Below are 18580 nucleotides of genomic sequence, written 5' to 3'. Positions count from 1 at the left end.
AAGTTGCCTAGCTCATGCAAACCTGGGTTTTCCACAGATGTTTGGGTTGCATTTGGTCTAGCCGTGTTGATACATTTTGTTCTCTCAGTCATTGTGGTTCTGTTTGACATTGCAGCTGGTGGACTTCAGGGAGGTGGTTTCTCAAATGCTGGGCTTGAATATGACCAGTCTCACTCTTCCCGACGATGAAATCATCAAATGTCTTGAAAGACTGATCCATTCACACCAGCATCACTTTGTCACCTGTGCCTGCCTCAAAGATGTGACCACAAGGCAAGATGGACACCCACAAGGTCACTTACAACTTCTTCATTGAACACCGTATCTCTTGAGGGAGGGGGAGATGAGAGATAGGACAGAGTTCTCAATTTCACAAATTCCCCAAACCTTTGAAGTTTGATCAGTGTGTGAATATTGTATACTTTGATGATAGAGCAAGAATTGATCATGGGCAAAAAAGGATCTCAAAGCTGCCAGCCTTAGGTAAATGTTTGGCACTAAAAACACCTATTATTTTATTTGCTAGCACTTTGTCACCCAGATGAATTTCACTAGATTGTGTATCTAGAATGGGAAATGACGGTAGGGAATTAACAATTATGGGGTTTCTATTGTGAGTCAGGAGGAGTTCTACTACCCAATATAATTCTCATAATAACCATGTGGAGAAACTTTAATGTTTTTACTTTACAACCTCTCTGGGGCTTGAGAGGTGATCTTGGTTACCTACCTATGATTGCAGTTAGTTAGTGACAGAACCAGAATGAACACCAGATCGGCTCAGTAGCAAAGACTGCACCTTCTCTGTTGTTTCACAGTCCTACTGTTTCTCCTGAATTCCTGCGATTCTGGTGGAAATTGCCTTCATCACAAAGGAAGGAAAACATCTGTACAATCAAGGATTGAAGTCCAAAAGTGACTGAGATTTATGAGTGTAACCCACATGATTTCTTTAAAAAGCCATACACCTAATTATGTGGATGAAACATACATAGATCTGAGGTCCTGTAAAATGGTCCTCTTTTATTTATTTATTTATTTATTTATTTATTTATTTATTTATTTATTTTTGTGGTACGCAGGCCTCTCGCTGCTGTGGCCTCTCCCGTTGCAGAGCACAGGATCCGGACGTGCAGGCTCAGCAGCCATGGCTCATGGGCCCAGCCAGTCCGCGGCATGTGGGATCTTCCCAGACCCGGGCACGAACCCATGTCCCCTGCATTGGCAGGCGGACTCTCAACCACTGTGCCACCAGGGAAGCCCAAAATGGTCCTCTTTTAAATAAATGTTGCTACCAGATCATGTTTGGTGGTAATCATTAATGTTTGAACAGAACTGAACTCAGTACTTTAAAAATGAAAGCTTTGGGCCTCCCTGGTGGCGCAGTGGTTGAGAATCCGCCTGCCGATGCAGGGGATACGGGTTCGTGCCCCGGTCTGGGAGGATCCCATATGCCGCGGAGCGGCTGGGCCCGTGAGCCATGGCCGCTGGGCCTGCGCGTCCGGAGCCTGTGCTCCGCAACGGGGGAGGCCACGGCAGTGAGAGGCCCGCATACCGAAAAAAAAAAAAAAAAAAAAAAAAAAAAAAAAAAGAAAGCTTTAACATTAAATACTGGTAAGATGAAGAAATCGTACACAGTTTATTCACCAATATATCAAATGTTCTGACAGCAGGGATACTTTTTCAGGATCGAGATTTTATAGTGAATTTCTATCATTTTCTGTCTTCCTTTTAAATTTCTATTTCACAAATATTTTTCAGGAAACCATATTCTTAACTTCCCAAGAAAAACCTGTTTCTCTTTTGGGTGATTGTCTCATTTCTATTGATGCCATAAGAAAAAAATTTTATAGTCCCTTAAAAGAGCATTAATGTCTAATTTAAAGGAGAAGGAAAAAATAGATTACACCCAAGCATTAAGAGAAAATGAAAACTCTAAAAGAAAGGAGGTGAGTTTGACAGTTTGGATGACAGCTGACATAGAGGGAGAGTGACCAAGGGTCTCTGCTGGGGGATGGGTCGTCTCTGCCTGGATTTCTCTGTTGTGTGCATTTTGCTACTGCACAGCCCTGACTTAGGACATGAACAGGTCTGCAACAGTAGGGGAGGTAGCCACGTATTCTCCCAAGGGAAGGTCTGCGGTCTCTGGAGATCCCTCCACATGCTCCAAAGATGCAGTGGTTGCTGCTCCGGACCCACATTCACCTGGAGTGGAGGAGGTGACTTCGTTCCTCGGGTCTCTGGGGGATAGAACTGCTGAGTGACTCTGCTCCGTCTAGGCCACAGAAAGCCGTCGTTGACGGGGTCGGGGTGGGCGGGTGGGCCCAGGGTTGGGGGAGATTGTTTTTGTGCATTCTCTCTGTATTCATTTTCCAAATACAGTCTTTGATGAACTTCATTTATTTTCTTTGTAAATTTATTTTTGACATTCGTCAAAGATGCTTTTTAACAACATCACTTTAAAAACATACACTGTCATAATATTATTTTTCCATTTTGACTTATCATTAATTGTATTTCCAGATTCATATAAGAGATTAAAAATGGTCCATACTAAAAATGGTTAGTCCTGAACTTTCTCCTTATTACACAAAATTACGTTCCATTTATCTAAATATGCATTTATATGATATTTCCAAAATATAACTCAAGCATAGATACAATCATCTTTAATATATATAGAAATATTTAAAGTGTTTGAATATAATCCTTAGGAATTTCTGGTGGAAAGACTATATGGGATAAGAAAAATAAATTCTGTCTATGTATATATGTCCATATGCGCATTAACTATTTGTCATTTGGACAAATTGAGAATCCCTTAATAAAGCTGTTTCCCTTCTTGTTGAAGTGCCAGTTGGTTGTCGGGTTTCCCTCTGTGGCCTTCATTCCGGAGGTGGCAGGCCAGCTTCACATTTTTGTGTTAGATTTTGTTCTTCTATAATATCCATGTATATTTCATTTTGTCCAATAAAATGCATTAGTGTGATGTGATTTTCTAAATAGAGTTTAAAAATATTTAACATTAACTCTTCTACCAAATCACTTGAGTAATAATTGCTGCTGAGGTTGTTATTCTGATCATTGTCTGAGACATTTGAATATATGCATAGAATGTCTCAATTAGAAAAAAAATTTTAACTTGATCCATCTAAATTTCCAGTTTTAATTTATCTTATAGATGAACAGTGAGTGATTCAAGGTCAAGGGGTTGTGGGCTATAAGTTGTTAAAGAATGTCTATATTGTTGATATTGTAACAATTAGGACTTAGAAAATGAAATCTAATTTTCACTGGGGAAGCATTTCACAGTTACGTTTGACTGGGAAGGCTCTGCCCACTTTACACAGTAGCGATCTTACCCACTTTATTGCACACCCCACTTAGCTTCTTCTCAGCAAGTGGGGTCTGTATGCTTCTCTTTCCCCTCTGCAGCTTCCATGCTGCTATTCCTTCACCTTTGTATAAGAACCATCATTCTTTTGAGGCTCTCGCTAACTAATTTATAACTTTCTTCCGGTCCTTACTGCAGTTATTTCACTAACATACTGTCTATTCTTCCTACGTAAGACTGTTGAAATGGTCCAGAGGTGTCTTCTCCACTCTCATCAAGTACTGCCTTCATCTTAGGTGACTTTCATGCCTATAAGGCAAACCCATGCAACATTTTATCTTTAGTTTCTTGTTCTTTCAGCTCTCATACCTTTTCCTCCTTTGGTTTCAGCCACCCAACTCCTAGACTGAAGTTTCTATTAATCCAATGTAGGCTACCTTAAGCAAAGAGATTTTGGGATGCTCAGCTGAAAGACTCAGGGGTAGACTAACTTCAGCGTGGCTAGATCCAGGGATTCAACATTGTTTTCTGGATCCTTTTTGCTTTTATTCATCTTTGTCTCTGCTTGATTTGCTTGTCTTTGTATATTGGACTCACTTGCTCCTTCTGGAGATGGTTTCTCTATGTTGCCAAGAAAGATGGTCATAAGCAGTTACAAAGTCTTTACAAGTGAGAAACTGAGCTGAGAAAGAGAGATTCTCTGCCTCTAACATTCATGGAAGAAATCTCAGAATAGTTTGATCATCTCTTCTTGGTCACATACCCCTGAGCCAATCACTCTAGTCAGAAGGATGAACTCACTGGCTTGCATCCTATGCCAACCCCTGCAGTGAGGGTGGGATGGGGTGAGGCTCCAGAATAATCTGTTCAACCAGAACCACATGTAGTAACAGAGGGAAAGTTCCCCAAAGAAAGAGAAGCTGGACAGACAGACAACACACATCTATGACACATGGCCAAATTCAGGATCTTCGAATCACCTAGAACTTCTCCACCTCTGAAATCTTAAATTCTCCATAGCCTCTTATTATCCCAGAACTCTATCTCTTACTACCAAATAACTGTTCTTTGAGATCCCTTGGTCCTCATATTTTCTCCCTACTAGACTTGCTAGTCTTCAGTCCATCTGGAGCCAGCCGACATACTTCCTCAGTCATTCTCTTCCTAACACCTTAAACTTCTTGTTCCCTTGCCTTTCTGTCCTCAGATTGGAACTAATCCCAAGTACCAATGTTCTTGCTGCTTTTCCTGCCCCACTGAAGGAGACTGGAGGAAATCACATGAAAGCACTGCTAAGTGGTATGCCAAATCCACGGCCTTTGATTTCACTTGAGCCCTTTGTACTCATTGGTAATCCTTCACCGTTTTCCTGGTTAGATCTCACTGCCATTCTCCAAAATGACTGTTGCAAATATTCTCCATTCCCTCGAGGCTCTTACCTTGTCTTTTCCTTCTTCACTGTCAGCAGATAATCTCATTTTCTATTTCACCCAGAAAATAGAAGCCAGGAAACACCTTTAATATCTGATCCTAACATAGCCTCATACGTGTTCCCGCCCTTTGTTGCCTCCTTCTCTCCTGGATTATTCCCTCTACCTGGCCTCTTGCATCTTCAGCATCTTCTTCCTATTCGTTGTTTTCTTCTCTCAGCTGTCTTCAACCTTGCCTTCATTAGTAGCTTATTTCCATCAGCCTTTAAATATGTTCAAACCTTTTTCATCTTAAAAAATATCACTCCTACTCCACAACTTAGAGCCTTATTTTTCTCTCTCTTCACAGTAGAACCCCTTGAAAGTGTGGTTTGTATTGCTGTCTTTCTGGTCTTACCTCCCATTCATGCCATCATCCATGGCAACCTGGCTTCTCTCTCCACTTACCCAGCTCTCACATTTTTGTTAGCAAATCTCTGTTCCTTTTATTTTTATTTTATTTTATTTTTATTTTTATTTTTTTGCGGTATGCGGGCCTCTCACTGTTGTGGCCTCTCCCGTTGTGGAGCACAGGCTCCGGACGCGCAGGCTCAGCGGCCATGGCTCACAGGCCCAGCCGCTCCGCAGCATGTGGGATCTTCCCGGACTGGGGCACGAACCCGTGTCCCCCGCATCAGCAGGCAGACTCTCAACCACTGCGCCACCAGGGAAGCCCTGTTCCTTTTAAAGTGCTCGTCTTACTTGATCTTTCTGTAACATTTGATTCAATTGACCATTTCCTTCTTGAAACATTCTCTTCCATTAACTCACATACTGTGACATTCAACTCCTTTTTCTCCTGCCTCTCTGGGTGCTTGAGTTAGATTATTAAGGTTATCAGACACAAAACTGAAAAGAGAGATTTGTGTAAGGATAAGTGTGGGTATAATTGTGGGTGGGAATCTTGACCTCACAGTCAGAACCCAATGAAGATCAGTCACACATCCCATAAACTGGAACAAGTTGTTAGTGCAGGAACTAGAGTGCCAGTTTCAGGGTACCATGCAGCGGCCATGGCTGGATTCTCTTACCCATCCCATGAATGCTGGTGTCCTTTGAGGCCATGATGATTCAACGTCTCCCTGCCTCTGCTTCTACTGCTGCTGCTGATACCATTGTCAGCTCTCCATTCTTCTCTCCACCTTTCGCATATGCTTCTGCTTATTCTGGGCTTCCTCTTCTTTTATGTTTTCTAGTACTTCCTGGCTTTTCTGCACATCCCACTTCTGCTCCCACCATTAACTGCTCTTGTTCTGTCTCTCTGTTTTGCTTCTGGAGGGAGAACTTGGTTGGCTTAATCCATCACTCTTCCATGTGAGCAGCACTTTTACACCATGTCACCTGGCAGGCCAGCAGCGACAAGCCTGTAGATAGGTTTTCTTTGGATCAGGCACCCATTTCTGGTCCATCTACTGTGGTCACAGAAGTGGGGTCTCATGTCTGTCTCTTGGATGTTTTAAGTGTTCCACTGGGGTCTGTCTTAGTCCCTCTTTCCCATACTTCATACACTCTCCAGTGCATTAGCCGTTGACTTGAGGCAAGTTACTTATCTCCCTGTGCCTCAGGTTCCTCATCTGTAAAATAGATGTAAAATATCTACCCGTTATGGGTTGAATTGTGTCCCGCCCCCCACCAAGACATTAAAGTCCTAACTCTCAGTACCCTATGAATGGGATCTCATTTGGAAATAGGGTCTTTGCAGATAGATGATCAAATTAAGATGAGGTGATTACGGTGGGCCTTAGTCCAGTATGTTAGGTGTCCTTATAAAAGGGGGAAATTTGGACACAGAGAAAGACACACGTACACAGGTAAAACACCCTGTGAAGATGAAGGCAGAGATTGGGGTGATGTAGCTACAAACTGAAGAATGCCGAACGTTGCCAGCAAAACACCAGAAGCTGGGAGAGAGGCATGGAACAGTTTGTTTCTCACAACCCTCTGAAAGAACCAATCCTGCCAATACCTTGGTTTCACACTTCTGGCCTCCAGAACTGTGAGATGATAAATTTCTGGTGTTTAAGCCACTCAGTTTGTGGAACTTTGTTAATGAAGTCCTAGGAAACTAACACACTCTCTTACAAGGTTGCTGTAAGGATTAAACAATGATAAGCTTTTAGAAAATATCCTGGAACATAGGGAATACTCAGTGCCTGTAAATATTGCTAACCAGTTCCTCCTGTTCTCATGGCTTTAATGATCATCTGTGTGGTAATGATGCCAGCGTTTATCTCTCTACATAAGACCTTTGTCCTGATCTGCACGCCAATCTATGCAGCAGTGTGGTGTGGAGGAGGCACACACAGGGTATGAGCAAAATAGACTTGGGTTCACATACAGGTTCCCGTGAGTGACTTGGGCTACTTGATTAACCTTTTTGAACACTATGGTGCTTCACGACTATAACAGGAATAGCAAGAATATTTTCCTCATAGAGTCCTTGTAACGATTCCGTGAGTTGACGTATATAAGGTGCATAGCTTGGAACATGGGTGTTACAAGAGCTCAGTGAATGTGATTAAATCCTGTCTGTTCCACCGCCCGCCTCTCCCTCATCTATCCATTATATACCATTAACACCACTATACACCATTATACACCATTAACACTACAGTGGGTTACACACCATTATCTCTAACTCACAGTGGGTTACACACCATTACCTCTAACTCGCTCAGTCTCTGCTTTAATGTTCCTGGCATGAGGGACTGTCCTCTCCCTTCTCCATTGTAGTCAGAGTGATCACTTAAAAAACTACAAATAGGATCCCATGACTCCTTGCTTTATGCCCATCAGTTGTTCTCTCTGCTCTCTGGATAGCGGCCAGCCTTGCTGGCACAGCACACAGGGCTGTCTTCCTCTCCTTCTTCTCTATGGATGCCATGCTTCCTATAAAACAATGTTTGCAGTCTCCCCAGTGCTTTCTTCCCTCCAGGGCTTTGCAACTGTTGACCTTTTGGACTGTCTGTCTTTTCTTCCCACACTTGACTGATTCCTGCTTATTCTTAGGGTCTCTGTTTGGATGTTACCCTCACCAAAGAGTTTTCCCCGCTATTCTTTTTTTTAAACATTTTTATTGGAGTATAATTGCTTTACAATGGTGTGTTAGTTTCTGCTTTATAACAAAGTGAATCAGTTATACATATACATATGTTCCCATATCTCTTCCCTCTTGTGTCTCCCTCCCTCCCACCCTCCCTATCCCACCCCTCTAGGTGGTCACAAAGCACCGAGCTGATCTCCCTGTGCTATGTGGCTGCTTCCCACTAGCTATCTATTTTACGTTTGGTAGTGTATATATGATCATGCCTCTCTCTCACTTGTCACAGCTTACCCTTCCCCCTCCCCATATCCTCAAGTCCATTCTCTAGTAGGTCTGTGTCTTTATTCCCGTCTTACCCCTACGTTCTTCATGACCTTTTTTTTCCTCTTAGATTCCATATATATGTGTTAGCATACGGTATTTGTTTTTCTCTTTCTGACTTACTTCACTCTGTATGACAGACTCTAGGTCCATCCACCTCACCACAAATATCTCAATTTCGTTTCTTTTTATGGCTGAGTAATATTCCATTGTATATATGTGCCACATCTTCTTTATCCATTCATCCGATGATGGACACTTAGGTTGCTTCCATGTCCTGGCTATCGTAAATAGAGCTGCAATGAACATTTTGGTACATGACTCTTTGAATTATGGTTTTCTCAGGGTATATGCCCAGTAGTGGGATTGCTGGGTCATATGGTAGTTCTATTTTTAGTTTTTTAAGGAACCTCCATACTGTTCTCCATAGTGGCTGTATCAATTTACATTCCCACCAACAGTGCAAGAGTGTTCCCTTTTCTCCACACCCGCTCCAGCATTTATTGTTTCTAGATTTTTTTTTTTTTTTTTTGCTGTACGTGGCCCTCTTACTGTTGTGGCCTCTCCCATCATGGAGCACAGGCTCTGGACGTGCAGGCCCAGCAGCCATGGCTCACGGGCCCAGCCGCTCCGCGGCATGTGGGATCTTCCAGGACCGGGGCACGAACCCGTGTCCCCTGCATTGGCAGGTGGGCTCTCAACCACTGCGCCACCAGGGAAGCCCTGTTTCTAGATTTTTTGAATAGACATTTCTCCAAAGAAGATATACAGATTGCCAACAAACACATGAAAGAATGCTCAACGTCATTAATCATTAGAGAAATGCAAATCAAAACTATAATGAGATATCATCTCACACCGGTCAGAATGGCCGTCCCTGCTATTCTGAGGCTAGGTTAGGTCACCCACCTATGGGTTTCCATGGTGTCTTGTGCGTAACTCTACCAGCACTTATTTACAACAGTCCCTTATGGTTCTACCCCTTTTCATGGGCAAAGAAACACCAAGACTCAGAGAAGTGAAGGTTATAGCCACCTAAGCTGGAACTGAAAGCTGGGCTACTCTTACTTCTAGGTCCACAGTGTTCACTTTCAGCCATGTTGCCTCCTACAGGCTTGTTCACTGTGCATCTAGTGTTTAGCCCATAGTTGATGCTCACTGAGCATTTGTTGAATGTATGAGTGAATCAGCCAATGGAATGGAGTTTGAATATTGAAGGGGGCTGGCTCTTCCTCTCTTTATGTTCCAAAACATAAACTGTATGATGATTGGATTGTTTCTTACTGCATAATGATTTGTATGAGTAATTTTAAAGTGGGCAGATGACTATTAATGATAAAAGCTTATAGACTCACAGGCGTAGAAAACAAGCTCATAGTTACCAAAGGGGAAAGGTGGAGGGAGGTATAAATTGGAATTTGGGATTAACAGATACACATTACTATATATAAAATAGATAAAGAACTGATTGTGTAGCACAAGGAATTATATTCAAAATCTTGTAATAACCTACAATGAACAAGAATCTGAAGAAGAATATATATATATATATATATATATATATATATATATATATATATATATATATATATCCGAATCACTTTGCTATACACCTGAAACATTGTACATCAACTATACTTCAGTAAAAAAGAGCTTACAGATGTATTGTAATTCTTACCACACTATTTTCATGTATACTCCTTTGTTTTGATCTATACAATGGGGCAGGTATGGTTATTCCTAGGAAATGAGAGGGAGAGAGGAGGAGAGAGAGAGAGAAAGAGGGAGGTTCCCTGAATCCTGGTCCCATGAGTTTTCCTTTTCATAAAATTGCCTTGTGGTTAATTCTTGACCTAGCAGGAAGTAGGGTAGAGGATGGCATAAAAAAATTCTACTCCTCAAAGTGGTAATGGCCCATAAACAAAAGTGGAGCGATCATATCCACCGTTGATCTGGAAACAGAAGATAGGGGACAAAACTTACACTCATGCTCTCTGGCTCCAGACTCACAAATTCTATGTGAAAAACATGCTTAGCTGAATGTACTGCTAAGTGGAAAATAGATTTTATTGTTACAGTTATGCTGAAAGTCATTTATATACTGAAAACATACCTTTCTTGTTTTCCTGTATGGACTGGACTGAATGTATTTACAAGGCACAGAGGAAGCTGCAGGACATGATGAAACTTCTCTGGCTTCTGAGCAGGTGCTGTGGTTCACTACCTAGGTCCCCCCTTCAGGACTGAAGCACTCATCCTCCAGCTGCCCAGAGCTACCGGCTCCTGAAAACCCACAGCTGAATCCCTTGCAAGGACTCGCCCTTGGCTGAAGGGATACCTCACCCTGGGTCTCAGACCCTTCCCAGGCATTGAATCCAGTGACTGGTCAATGAGGGACTACAAATACCTGGTCTTCTGCCCTCCATACAGGACCACTCTGAAGGATCATCTCAGATTCAGAATTCCTCCCTCCCTCAATAAGATCACCTAAGGTCTTTGTTGTAACCGCATCACAGTGCAACTGCTTCCTCTGCCCAGTTCTGCTTTCTTATTTTCTTATAGGTTTTGTTCTGAATGTGCAATTCAACAAGCTCCCTGCATCCACATTCCCATCTCAGAGTCTTTCCAGGAAGCCTGACCTAAGACAGATTTGTTCATTCTCCTTGCAACTAGTTATGAAAGTACCATGTAGGGATTTTCCAACATGTGGTTTTTATCAATCAGTCAGTCAACAACTATTGATCACTTGGTGATGTAAGACCTGAAACACACAAAACAACAAAACAAAACTGAAAATATCTATAACTCTCAAATTACTTGATTTTTCTGCTCCTTTCCAGAATTCTCTATAGAGACTCATAACTAGATTCCAGTATAATGTTGAATATCAAAAAAATATTTTATTTTTTTTCCATTTCCTATCAGTTTCAACAGGGTACGGAATAGATGGTATTCCAAGTAGCTTAAGCTAGAAGGGATTTATTACACGGTCTTAAGTGGATTGTAGAATCATGTGAAGGCTGAAGGAACAGACTTGAAGTTGAACTTTCCATAACAATTTCCAGAGGCCCATTACAGAACTAAACCACCAAGACATCTGCTGCTACTTCTGCAACCAGGAAGCCAGTGGATCCAGAATATCATCGATATCACCAGGTTCTGGAAGCCACCGTCTTCAGGTTTTCAGAGTGGCTCCCCTACTGCTGCTAACTCCAGAACCTCACTGCCACAGCTGCCGTCTGGGCCAGGACATGGATGCCTTGCGTCTTGCCTCTTGGTACCCAGGGATCTCATGACCGTATGGTGGGACCTCTGCTAATGAAGCCCCAGAAGACGCAAAGTGTCTGTGACATGCTTGCTAAGAAAAATAGCTGTGGCAGTAGAGGTGTGACCACTGCCATCTTCCAAATCGCACCCTTGGGCCTCTGACTGGCCAAACATAAATTATACCCAGAATCTTTTTCAAGGGATTCTAGGGAACAAGAGTACTTAGCTTCTCAATGTCAGAGGTACAGAAAAGCATACCAGAAAAATGTGTTTCAAACTTTAAGACATACTCTACTGTAAAATTCATTTGACTCACACATACCTGCAGTCACATTCATGTCTAACTGAAATAAAAGATTCACAAGACAATGTGATGCCCCCTGATGGCTTCTATCCTAGTCTATGCTGTGCAATTCTATGCTAATCTAGGCTACTCCACTCCATTTAGAAATGCTGGTCTTGGGACTTTCCTGGTGGTGCAGAGGTTAAGAATCCGCCTGCTAATGCAGGGGACATGGGTTCGAGCTCTGGTCCGGGAAGATCCCACATGCAGCGGAGCAACTAAGCCCGTGAGCCACAACTACTGAGCCTGTGCTCTAGAGCCCGTGCTGCGCAACAAGAGAAGCCACCGCAAGGAGAAGCCTGCACACCGCAATGAAGAGTAGCCCCCGCTCGCTGCAACTAGAGAAAAGCCCATGCGCAGCAGTGAAGATCCAACACAGCCATAAACAAACAAACAAACAAACAAATAAATAAATAAAAAAGAAAGAAATGCTGGTCTTGACCCACCAAGTTGACTTCATGACTAATGGATGGCAACTGGCAGTTTGAAAAATACTGCACCACAAGAAGGGAGAAATGGATATTGAGTGCCAATCCACAATATCTACTCTACTCTGTTCCCTCCCCTGTCCCTGAATTAACAAAAAGGATTTAAGGCTGCTCACGGAAAAGACTTAATAATTTGATACAGTGTACAGTGGATTGAGAATCAGGAGAGCGGGTTCTAGTCCTTGGGACAGCAGTTTCTCCTTTTGAAAATGGGTATATTGTAATAGCTCTGTGTGCTTAATGACCTGATTGACACTTACCTGGGAAAACAGAGAAAAAGAGTGATTGGTACCTTATAATTTTTAGTAGAGGAGGGATTAAACTCACAAGGCAGTCTTGATGGCAAATGCAGTTGTGAATCAACTGTTATACTCCTAAAAAACATGAGTTGGCTTTAATTAAGTTCCTGATTATGCAAGTAGGTGTAAAATCTGATGATTTATTCTAAGAATGTGAGAGTGCATATTGAACGTGAAGTGTATGAGTAGTTCACCTGCCCCATGTATGGAAGGTGATTGTTAATTTCACTGGTAAGGTTTGTAAAGAATTTAATCCCTTAATGTAGAGCTTTTTGGTCAAATCTTTAAGTTGCCGATGATTAAGTCTTTCAATAAGGACTTTTTTCTAATGCAGTGTAGGTTGGAAGGTAATTGGTTTGAAAAAAGAAAAGTTTATTGAGAAGACAGAAAAAAATAAACATTTAATAAATGCCTATTCTGTGCCACTGTGCCAAGGATTTTCATCTACACTAACTCCTATAATCCTCACAACAGTCCTTAAAGGAGGAACCGTGATTCTCATTTTTACAGATGAGGCGAAAGAGGGTTAAAGTGTTTAAGAGGGGCTCACCCAAGGTCGTTAAACCAGCAAGTAGAAGAATGTGGAATTTGCACTCAGTTCTGGCCGACATACAGCTCTTGCTTTTCTTACTGTACCAGAATGTCTCTGTTGCTTTCATTATTTGTTCAAGGTGAGTATAAGTGAGAAAATACTCAAAACAGACTGTATTAGGAAGACTGAAATTTTCATGTTTTAGAAAAAGAGACATTCTAATGGGTACTTGAGCTGCCCATTTTATCCAAAAGCTTTCTAAGACACACTTTGCTTTTTATAGGGCGATGATATCTGCAAGCAATTTGGAATTGTGAAGACAATTTGCTGGCATTATTTTAGTGTCATATCTTTCATGCTTTCCTTTTGCTTGTGATAACGTTTAAAGCAACTAACCGGAAGAAATTGTAAGTAACCTAAAAGACTTCCCTAGGTACCTCCATTCTGTAAACTTAATACAACGGCCTGTCATATATATGGGAGTTTAGTTGTGTCTGGTTGCAGCGGTGTGAGGAATGCTAAGCTGGTAAAACATGGGGAGAATGTCTACAAAGTGTTTATGCCTCTTGAAACATTGGACTCTTAACTCAGTATTTGTTTTTGAATTTTTCCTCTTTTAGCAAAAATACATAAAATTAAGTAAAATACTAGATTAAAAAGAGCACATTACAATGTGATTCTTCACCGATGCAATTTAATTTTTATTACCTTCAGTACAGAGGTTGAGCTGACATATAAACCAAGAGGATATATAATATATGACTTTGGGAGACGTGATCCACATACTTTTGAGAATCACACTGCTCTTTTTTTTCCCCCCAGCTAAGTCAAGTAGCTTATTTAAAACTCTTCTTTGATTCTTTCTACGTGGCTCTGCTGATAGTCCTTAGAAGGTCCTCCGCAGAGATGATAGAGCCCCTTAGACGCTCCTCTCAGCATATGTGATGAGTTGCAAAAAAGTTTTGAAAAGCACTTAATCTTTTTTTTTTTTTTTTTTTTTTTTTTTGCGGTACGCGGGCCTCTCACTGCTGTGGCCTCTCCCGCTGCGGAGCACAGGCTCCGGATGCGCAGGCTCAGTGGCCATGGCTCACGGGCCCAGCCGCTCCGCGGCATGTGGGATCTTCCCAGACCAGGGCACGAACCCCTGTCCCCTGCATCGGCAGGTGGACTCTCAACCACTGCGCCACCAGGGAAGCCCGTGAAAAGTACTTAATCTTAACACCAATAGTAACCATTTATTTAGGCACCGGAGACTGCTTTGTAAGCTTTATCTAATTTAATCTTCTCCTAAACTCTCTGAGGCAGACACTGTTACTAGCCTCACTTTAAAGCTGAAGAAACGGTCTAAAGGAGGTTAAGGGACTAGTGTCAGGTGGCTCCCCTGGGCACTGGGTGGTCTAACCACTGTTATTCCTCCTGCATTCTTCTGCCGCCTCCAAGGAGGAACCTACTGCCAGGCCCTGGAGGTGGAGGCCTGGCCAGGCTGTGCCCTGTCCTGAAGGGGAATGGGAACTTTATTTGTGGATGCGGATTAGCCGGTGACTCGGAAGTCTAGGGGCGCGGCCAAGAAAGAAAGGTGTCTGCTCCACAGAGATCTTTGTGTGGACAGGAGCTCACTCGGACTCACCGGTTAGGGAGTTAGGAAGATTGACTTCAACTGAATGTTAAAGGTTATTTTTAAAAGACATGCTACTGCCGCCGTCGTGGGGACTGCTGTACCGTTTGCTTAGAAGTCTGATACCATGGGGATGAAGAACGTGGCCGTGGAGTTGTGCTCACTGGATTCTCATCTGACCCTACCTTTTACTGTTTGCTTCCATACTTGGGCATCGGTTCTCTCCTCTGTAAAATGAGGATTCACAATGGTACCAAATCTTCTACAGCTGCTATGAGTTAAGTTAAATAATAACACAAAATGTTTAGTCCAATGTCTGGTATAGCATAATTGTCTATGTATATATTAGTTATTATTATATTAATTAAATTATTATTACTATTAAGCCCTTACTAGGTCCAGTCATCATGCTTTCATATTGAATATCTTTGTTCCTAGATTAAATCACTATCATCAAAGACTGATTTTTTTCCTCCCTCTGGGTGGACTGTTACATGGATGGCCACTAGTGAATCATGCCTCTTGGTATTGATGCCCTTGTCTAATCCTTCCCCACTCCACAATGACTCCGGGCTTGGTTCTGTGACTTGCTTTGGACAATGGGACATCAGTGGGCGTAATATAACTAGAGGTTTGATAAACACTTGCATATCGGGACTTACCCTCTTGAAACCCAGATGCTATGCAAGAGAGACCAGACTCGGCTAGTCTTCTTGGAGAGAGATTCTAAGACCCCACGGGGAGAGAGGCCCAGCCATCCAGTGTTCTGGGTGAGCCTAACCCTGAGCCAGTTTTCCAGCTGAGTGCAACCACCTGGGGGCGTCCAGTCATGAACAGAACCCACAGAATCATGAGATTAATAAATTAGTATTGTTTTGGGCCATTGCTTTTTTGGGGTTGGTTTGCGATGCAGCAATAGATGATTGGAGTATCCTCTGTCATGTCTGCATAATACTGTGAAACATCACCTTTTATGAAACCTATAGTAATAAAAATGCAGCACAAATTCTATAATCCCAATGGCAAATGGACAGCTGTGGGGAAAGAGAAGAGTTTTCAAAGAGCTCAGAGTAGCACATCTACATTGTGGGCTTATGTCCTGTTGCCAAGAAGTCCATCAGAAGGCACCTAAGGGAGTTGCCAGGACTCAGGCCTGATGGGAAAGCCATCACTGTGGCCTTGGGCCTGTGGAAATACGAAGAAACCCCACAGACACTCCAACTGCCTCACCATGATAATTGCTACTCACATTTCCATTTGCCAACAAAACCAGTGTTTACAACAGAAAAATAAGACAATTTATATTTTCAGAAATAAATGTTTTATTTGGAAAATGTCAGTGCCAATTGCACCCTAATGGTGTTTTTCCAAAACATGTGGTTAGTAAGAAGAGTAGGGTAAGGACTCAGGTTATTTTGGAGAGCTCTAAGAAGTTGACCAAATAATATTGAATGTTATTGTATTTGAAGGGATGAGAGCCTGTTTGCACTGTGGCTGCTGAGTAGATGTGACATGCGACTTACTCTTTCTACATGGGCCAACCGAAGTATGTATACCAAACACTGATGTGTCTCAGTGACTCAGCTTTCCTTGCTGAATCCCTTTTTATTCATTGCATTTAGATGAAATGACTTGAGTGATTTGGACATTAGAGAGGATTATAAATCTTCTGGGGAAAATACATTTAATCCATGGCTAGGATGGAATAGATAAAACAATCAATTCTGAATGAACATAAAAAAAAAGAATTTATTTTTAAGAGCCATTTTAGGTTCACAGCAAACCTAAGTGAAAGGTACAGAGATTTCCCACATAACCTCTTCTCCCCACATGCACAGCCTCACCACTCTGACAATCCTATACTTAAGAGGTACATTTGTTACAATCAATGAACCTACATTTACACCATTATCACCCAAAGTCCATAGCTTTACAACTCCTGGTGTGGTACATTCTATGGGTTTTGACAGGTGTATAATGACATGTGTCCATCAATATAGTATCATACAGAGTAGTTTCACTGACCTAAAAGTCCTCTGTGGTCTCTGCCTATTCAATTGCCACCCCCCCTCAACCCCTGAAAACCGCTGATCTTTGTTACTGTCTCCATAGTTTTGCGCTTTCCAGAATGTCATAGAGTTGGAATCATACAGTATATAGTCTTTTCAGATTGGCTTCTTCCACTTGGTAACATGCATTTAAGTTTCCTCCATGTATTTTGCTGCCCTGACAGCTCATTTCTTTTTAGTGCTGAATAATATTCCATTGTCTGGATGTACCACAGTGTATTTATTGATTGACCTACTTGTAGGACATTTTGGTTGCTTCCAAGTTTTGGCAGTTATGCTACAAACATCTGTGTGTATTTTCTGTGTGGACATACATTTTCAACTCATGTGGGTGAATACCAAGGAGCATGATTATTAGATCATATGGTAAGAGAATGTTTAGTTTTGTAAGGAACTGCCAAACTGTCTTCCAAAGGGGTTGTATCATTTGCATTCCCACCAGTAATGAATGAGATTTCCTGTTGCTCTGAATCCTTATCAGAATTTGGTGTTGTCAGTGTTCCAGATTTTGGTCATTCTAATAGGTGTGTAGTGGTATCTCATTGTTGTTTTAATTTACAATCTCCTAATGACAAATAACGTGGAGCATCTTTCCATATGTTTATTGGCTATCTGTATATTTTCTTTGGTGAGGTGTCTGTTCAGATCTTTTGCTCATTTTTTTAATTGGGTTGTTTGTTTTCTTCTTGATTTTTAAGAGTTCTTTATATATTTTGGATAACAATACTTTATCAGCTATGTATTTTGCAAATTTTTTTCCCATAACAATTTTTAAAGGTAATAACCTTTGGGAGATTTAAATTAGTCTTAGCATTGTGTAAACAAAAACATTTAAAAACTTTAAGAACAAATAGAAAGCCATTAGCTATCATAATCAAATTTCTTTTTAGTTTCATTAAAAAAATTTTTATTTATGTATTTATTTTTGGCTGCGTTTCGTCTTCATTGCTGCCCGCGGGCTTTCTCTAGTTGTGGCAAGTGGGGGCTACTCTTTGTTGCAGTGCACGGGATTCTCATTGCGGTGGCTTCTCTTGTTGCGGAGCACGGGCTCTAGGCACGCAGGCTCAGTAGTTGTGGCACATGGGCTGAGTTGCTCCGCGGCATGTGGGATCTTCCCCGACCAGGGCTTGAACCCGTGTCCCCTGAATTGGCAGGCAGATTCTTAACCACTGTGCCACCAGGGAAGCCCCATAATCAAATTTTGGGCAAAGAATTGGGAAGTTGTTGTTTTTTAAAAAAATCTGATAATATTATGTGAAAGAGAGATTACAATAAAAAATCTTTGTGAGCTGCAAAAATGTAGTTATGAAAATGATCAAAGAATGAGTAACCTAATTAAGGCTGAGAAATAGGAAAATTTTGGAGAGAAGAGGGGAATTGTCAGTGTCTTTCCATTGTTTTGCTTCTATCTCATTGTATTATGGTTATTTTCGTGTCTGTCTCCTCTGCTAGACTATGAGTTCCTGAGATGTATTACCTTCCTGATGCTTGAATCTTTGTTGCATCTGAAATGAGACACAGCGGAACTGTAGTAAATGTTTCTTGGATGAATGAATGTAAACTGATTTAATACTCTAAGGTTTCCATGTAATTGGATTTTTCAGAAACAATCTTGAATGTCATTTGGTGACCAACTTGTGGCACTAAGACATTGGAGATCTTATTACATAGTGGTTGGGAGCTTGGGCTTTGAAAACAAAGAGATTGGCGCTGAGTCCTCATTCACCACTTTTAAGCTGATTTGGGCAATGTATCACTCTTATCTTTAGCAGTAAAATGGGACAAAAAGTAATGCTTGTC

At 41.6% G+C, this 18580-nt stretch overlaps 1 protein-coding gene across 1 annotated transcript in view; it reads left to right on the top strand.

Moving 5' to 3' along the window:
* CCDC170 (coiled-coil domain containing 170) overlaps window positions 1–316 on the top strand; it is a 90070-nt gene extending 89754 nt beyond the window's left edge. Inside the window, 1 exon segment of the mRNA XM_060114521.1 lies at window positions 116–316. Coding sequence (XP_059970504.1) covers window positions 116–316 — 201 coding nt within the window.
* Window positions 317–18580: the final 18264 nt, after the last annotated feature.

Source organism: Mesoplodon densirostris, chromosome 12 (assembly GCF_025265405.1).
Source record: "Mesoplodon densirostris isolate mMesDen1 chromosome 12, mMesDen1 primary haplotype, whole genome shotgun sequence".
In the NCBI taxonomy this organism is placed as follows: Eukaryota; Metazoa; Chordata; class Mammalia; order Artiodactyla; family Ziphiidae; genus Mesoplodon; species Mesoplodon densirostris.
This window is presented reverse-complemented; position numbering and strand designations above follow the sequence as displayed.